Source organism: Loxodonta africana, chromosome 11 (genome assembly GCF_030014295.1).
Source record: "Loxodonta africana isolate mLoxAfr1 chromosome 11, mLoxAfr1.hap2, whole genome shotgun sequence".
NCBI classification, from domain to species: domain Eukaryota; kingdom Metazoa; phylum Chordata; class Mammalia; order Proboscidea; family Elephantidae; genus Loxodonta; species Loxodonta africana.
In genome coordinates this window covers 2,412,512-2,418,911 of record NC_087352.1, presented here as the reverse complement: position 1 = coordinate 2,418,911, position 6,400 = coordinate 2,412,512, and the positions used below count along the sequence as shown (strand labels likewise).

Here is a 6,400-nt window from a genome sequence, read left to right as displayed (position 1 = left end):
CTCCTGGAGACCATTGAGTTAGCAACCCCAGCGTCTCAGTTAAGGTTCCCCTAAAAGCAAATATTAAAATAGAAAGTATGAAAATGGAAATAGAAGAGCCAAATGGAAATTGTTGCACTAAATAATACCCAGGTAAAAATCTTACTGAATAGACTCAATAGCAAATTGATAGAGTAGACAATGAATTTGAAGATAGGTTAATAGAGACTCTCCAATCTGAACAACAGAGGAAAAGAGATTGAAAGAAGAGTAGAACTGCCCCATTGGGTTTCCCAGGAGCAGCTGGTGGATTCCAACTGCTGTCCTTTTGGTTAGCAGCTGAGTTCTTAACTGCTGCACCCCCCAAGGCTCCTCGTGGACACCCTTTAAAAAAGACTTATTGCCATCCAGTCGATTCCAACTCATAGAGACCCTATAAGACAGTGTAGAACTGCCCCATACAGTTTCCAAGGAGCTCCTGGCAGATTCAAACAGCAGACCCTTTGGTTAGCAGACATAGCACTTAACCACTACACCACCAGAGTTTCCGCGTGGACATCAAGAGGTGGGACATCACTGGGGGTCACCTGAGGGTCCGTCTGCCACAGTAGACACTGACAGGTGTGGTTATGAGGTTCGTGTGGCCTTCAGTGTTATGCAGATGGGCCTGGGCACTGCACCTGTGCTTGGCTCTGGTTGTCCTACTTCCAGCCACTATACACACAATAGGGGCTGGTATGGGTAGAAGAAACCAGGGGGTCCCTGGGAGCAGTCCGAGGGGTCCTCCAGAGGTCTCCTGTCACTGGCCCATTCCCAAGCTGTGACCTCAGGCAGGTTGCTTGAGCCCTCTGGATCTCGGTGTTCTCAGCTGCAAAATGAGGTTAATAGTAATAATTGTAATGCTAGCCTTGTGGGTGGTTCCAAGGACATAATACTTGTGAAAGATTTAAGTTCTAACCGCACCAGTGTGTCCAAAATGTCTGCTAGTATCTTTGCTGTTATCTCTCTCCTTCTGCTTCCCAGTGAAGCCCCTGTAATTCTCAATGAGCATCCCCTCATTCTGCAGGTGTTGCTGAGCCACTGGGTACCTACTGCAAAGCCCTAAGCTTTATGTCTACATTGTCTGGTGTGTGAGGGGTGAGCTCTTGCCTCTGTCCTTGGGGGCAGAACTTCTGGGGAGAGTTTCAGATCTATCCCACAGTCATTGCTTCACTATGGGATATTAGGGCAATGAATTTTAAAAGGCATTAATATTTTATTTCTTATTCTCTCACTCTGCTAAGCAGAGTGTATAATTTCTGGGAACAGCCAGCCTGGTGATTCCCATGAGTTGGCTGGCTGGGCCAGGCTTGGCGCCTTGTCCTGGTGAAGGGGCCTGGCTTTCCTTCTTGGACCCCAAGTGATGTGTGCTCTCACTTCTCTGGGCCGCCACTCCCCTGCACCCTCTGACTTGGGGAGATATAGCTAGACTAGATGCTGTGGGCACGATTTGAGGAGGGCAGGATGGGGGAGAGGGCAGGAAAGGCAGGGGCCCCGTGCAGACCTGGGAGGTCTGGGAGTTACCCACCCCCATCTTGGTCCCTGTCCTTGGGGGAGTGGAGTGGGTGAGGCAGCTACCGTTTACTGTACGGGAAGCTCACCCTGAGAACATCCACGTCCTATTCCTCCTTTCCTCCTTCTGAAGAACCCAGGGCTTGAGCCAGGCAATCCAGGTTTGAACTGGAGTCCCCCTTAAACGAGTAGATAAGGAGTCTTGCCTCAGGCTCCTCATCTGTGGAGTGGGGGTTACTAAGGAGCTAACAGCAGGGCCTGGCGTTGGGAAGCGCTAAGGTGCTGTTGCCACAGGTCTGCTTTGGTTCACACAGCATCTCAGAGCCAGACGGGCATGGAGCAGCTGCCATAGGAGGTACAACTGAGGCAATGAAGGGACAAGGAGCAAATCGCTCAGGCTCTGAAGCCTCACTTTATTTCACCAGCAGTACCTGATCGCACTTTTTGCCCTGGGAAGGGCGGAGGACCTTGAAGAGTGCCCCGACCAGGACCAGGACTGTGCCCACTAGCAGCATGAGCTTTAGTCCCCTGAGGACGGAGTCGGCCTTCCTTGCCTCTTGCCGCCGTCCAGCTTCCACTGTCCTCTGAGCCTCCAGCACCTCTGGGTTGGATGTGGGGTTGAATCGAGCCATGAGCTCCTGCTGCACAAAGCACGAGTAAATGGCAGGCTGGAAGACCTGCAGCCGGCTACCACCATTGGAGGAGTCCATGACGGTGCTGAAGTCCTGACCAGAGAGCTGGATGCGCCAGGTCAAGGGAGTGTTGTTGGCTTCCCAGATGACGGGCCTGCAAGGAGGACAAGGTCAGCTGCAGGGCTCCAGGAGGAAGGGGGGACTAGCATCCAAGGGAAGTGGAGATAGTGCCATCTCCTCCCTGGGGGGACAGCAGATACAGAACATCCCTCCCATTAAAAGTGGCAGGTGGGGGGCAGCTACGGAGCTCCAGGCCTTCCTGGCTGGGCCACCTGGCAAATGCTTCTAGCCCTCTGAGCGTCTATTTCTTCATCTGAAAAGTAGGGCTGTAACAACTGTCTCTATCTCATAGGGTTATTTGGAGGAATTAGTGAGGACATTCCCTGAATGCTGTGCCCCCTTACCTGCCTGACCACACCTCCTCCACTCTCCCCCTCACTCGCTCCACCCCTGTCACACTGGGCCCTAGACATGGCAGCCACACTCCCACCTCAGGGCCTTTCCCTGGCTGTTCCTTTGGCCTAGAGTGCTCTTTCTTGGTCCACATGTCTCCCTCCCCTCCTTTAAGTCTTTGCTGAAATGGAAACATCTTGGACAGGTGTTCCCTGACCCTTTCCTCACTTAAAATTTTGATCTCCTATACTCCCTATGCCCCTTCCTGCCCTTATCACCATCTAAAACACTGTATATGTCTACCCATGTAGTTGGTTTATTCCTCCATGTGGGCAGGAGTCTCTGTCGGTTTTGGCCTTGACCGTACCCCATGTGCCCGGAACAGTGCCTGGAATGTAAGTGCTCAGTGAATATATGTTAAATGAATAAGGGGATCAGGTATGTGACATGCCCAGCACGGCTAAGGGGCCGAGGGAATGCTCTGCAGACATTAACTGCTATTGTAACCGGACAGATAATCGTAAATGCAACAGCTACCACCTATATAGGGTGTGGAGCCCTGATGGCAAAGTGGTGAAGAGCTCGGCTGCTCAACAAAAGGCCAGCAGTTCGAATTCACCAGCTGCTCCTTGGAAACCCTATGAGGTAGTTCCAGCCCGTCCTATAGGGTCGCTATGAATTGGGTTTGGTTTTGGTTTTGGTATATACAGAGTGTGTAACTATTTGTCAGACATGGTTGTAAGCACTTTACATGCATCAGACCCCTTAAACATCACAATGACCCCAGGAGGTCAGGGCCAGCAAGATCCGCATTCTACAGATGAGAAAACTGAGGCCCAAAGAGAAGCCCAAGGCCACACAGTTGGAAAGTGACAGAGCTGGGATGAGAAGCCAGGCCTGGCTGAATCCAGAGCCGAGGACAGAAACCTCACAAGGAACTCCAATCCGCTGCTCTCCCTAAAGACACGGTCAACTCTTGAATCCTTGATAACCTCCCTTGGTATCACAGGTTCTCTGTGACTGCCACTCGGGAGTTCTTTTCTCCCAATGACATGGAGTCAAACCAAAACGAAACCCGTTGCCGTCGAGTCAATTCTGACACACACCGACCCTAGAAGACAGAGTAGAACTGCCCCATAGGTTTTCCTTGGAGTGGCTGGTGGATTCAAACTGCGTACCTTTTGGTTAACAGCCTAAGCCCTTAACCACTGTGCCACCAGGGCTCCGTGACAGGGAGTAGGTGTCCCAGTATAGACGGAGGAAGGGTTCAAGCTCAGTTTCCTTCACCTCTGCATTGTGTTTTCCTTATGGAGCAGATATGACTTTTATACTTAAAAGAGAAAGGAGAAAAAGAGAGACAAAAATGTCAAAGAGTGAGAGAAAGAGAGGCCTAGAAGTCACAGCTGGAATAAACAAGGACAGAGGACCAGATGGAGGCGGTGAAGCCAGAGTTCCACAGAGCCTTCGCTGGGCCACAGAGGCACCAGGCCTTGTTCTGGGTGCCCCGCTCCCACCCCTAGTGTCTTCCCCTAGCATGTGGGGAAGGAGAGTGAATGGGGAACTCAACGGCCAAGTCTGTGGGCTTTGGGGCCCACACTGCAACATCCCACCATGGATTCCTGGGCAAGGACTGTGACCCTCCAAGGTGCAGTTTTCCTGCCTGTAAAATGGGCCCCTTCTGAGTCCACAGCTCCTGGGGCCGGGGAGGACAGAGTGAAGGACGCTGTCCATGAAAACAGCCTACCAGGGCCTGGCCCTCAGCAAAGCTCAGCGCCTGTGAGTGGCTCTATTCCTTATTACTGAAGGGGTGGGGAAGAAGAAGGGCTGTGGAAGAGGCGGTAAAGAGAAGATTTTCCAGGGGCTTCAGGCAGGAAGACATGAACATGGATGAGTGTGAGCTTCATGATACAGTTCCTATGGATGTTGTCAAAGGGCACCATCCCCTCCCCTAGGAAGCTCTTGCTGATCCTCCCCAATGAAACAGGTTTCTCTCTAGTGCCACAGCCTCCTGTGTTGTCTCCATGTCAGCTCCATCACTCTGCCCAGGTGCCCCACCAGAGCCCCATCACTCTGCCCAGGTTCCCCGCCACGGCCCCATCCTCTGCCCAGGTTCCCCGCCACGGCCCCATCCTCTGCCCAGGTTCCCCCATCACAGCCCTATCGCTCTGCCCAGGTCCCCATGAAAGCCCCATCACTCTGCCTGGTGCTCCTCCATCACAGCACTGAGCTGGGCTTTCTCCCTGCTGGACTGTGGGCTTCCTGAGGGCAAGGCCTGGAGCTGTCTGGATGACTGCTCTGTGCTCAGCATTGCCCAGCACAGGCCAGACACAATCAGCTAAGCTCTCATTGAGTGTTACTCTATGCATATTATTTGATAGTGCGTGAGCACCAGAGGATTCTTCCCAAACCAATATCTGAACAAGCCAGTGGAGAAAACCAGTGGGCCTGACCTACTGACAGCCCCTTCTTCTCTGCAAAGATTGACCATGAAGGCCACGGGTTGGGATACAGAGCCTGTGCAGGGGCCAGCGACTGGGCTCGTGCCTGGGTTCTATCACCTGTACATGGATCCTGAGGGGCAGGTGAGCCACACAGAGTCTGACTCCTCATTGAAACTGAAGCTGTCAAAGGTGACATATTCCCAGTGGAAACCAGAAGTTTTGCACTGTTCAAGGCAGGCTTCTATTTGGAGCTCGGGCCTCATGCGGCTGGACCACACCTTCATCTCTTCCAGATAGAGCCAGCAGGGCATGGCCTCGGCCAGCGGCTCCTGGATGTAGCAGTACCCCAGGCGTTTGCGCTCTCCTGGCTCCCCGCAGCGGTTACAGTCCTGCCAGGGCTCCCAGCGGGTGAAGATGATTGTCCCCTCACCTCGGCTCAGGGTCTCATTTTCCAGGGGTTTTTGACCCAGGTCTTTGTGAGTAATATGTAGGGTGGTGACATCCTGGAAGTCGATCTCGTACTGCACCACTTGAGTGCCGTTCTCGTTCTGGCAGCTGTAGAAGCCCGTCTGGGATGGCAGCGGACTTCTGATGACAAGGCTGCCCTGAGGTAGTATTTCTACATTGGGAACTTTGGAGAGGTTGATGGGCTGGCTGGCCTCCTCTGTCACGAAGTAGTACCAATATGCCCCAGGGGAGCTGCAGTGCAGAAGGATGTCATTACCAGAGAGTAGGGCCTGTTGGCACTGCTTGTGGCCGGGGCAGCTGATGGAAACATAGGTCCCCAGCACAGGGAGAGCAAGGCTGAGCAGCAGCCCCAGGGTGGTCGGCATGGTGGACTGAACTGCAGCGGGGGGCTGGGCACCACCTTGGTGATTGTGAGGTCATCTGTGGAACTCAGGGCTCAGCTCTGGGCAGCAGGATGAGTCACAGTCCACAGCACAGGTGTATGAGGTCACGCTCCTGTTTTATTTTGTGTGTGTGTGTGAAAAGCTGACAACCCTATTTAATTTCTATTCCAAGCTCTCTGTTCTGGGAAAGGGGGGAAATTAATTTGTCTATTCAGGTTTTGTTATACTATCCTCTTGCTTTCTCAAGGGGTAAGTCCGCAGTCTCAGAGGTCCCTAGAGAATTAAGGCATCAAATGTAAACATTCAGCACATTTTCCCGTAACACCTACCATGTTCTGAGTATACTGGGTGCCGGGGATAGAGCAGTGGACAAACCCTGCCTCTCTGGTCATCGTTCAACCTCTTGCCCCTCTCCACCTCAGTCCCTTCTCTTCAGCTACGCTGGCCTCCCAGTTTCCTGAACATGTCAGGCAAGCTGGCAGGCTCCTGCCTC

The 6,400-nt window shown here is 52.8% G+C and overlaps 1 protein-coding gene across 1 annotated transcript; it reads right to left on the bottom strand.

Moving 5' to 3' along the window:
* Window positions 1-1,943: 1,943 nt before the first annotated feature.
* LOC100658806 (protein FAM187B-like) lies at window positions 1,944-5,944 on the bottom strand. The gene is made up of 2 exons (XM_003420762.3): window positions 5,174-5,944; window positions 1,944-2,316 (listed from the first exon to the last, which is right to left on the bottom strand). The coding sequence occupies exons 1-2, from the start codon at window positions 5,887-5,889 to the stop codon at window positions 1,944-1,946; spliced, it is 1,089 nt and encodes a 362-aa protein (XP_003420810.1). The 5' UTR covers window positions 5,890-5,944.
* Window positions 5,945-6,400: the final 456 nt, after the last annotated feature.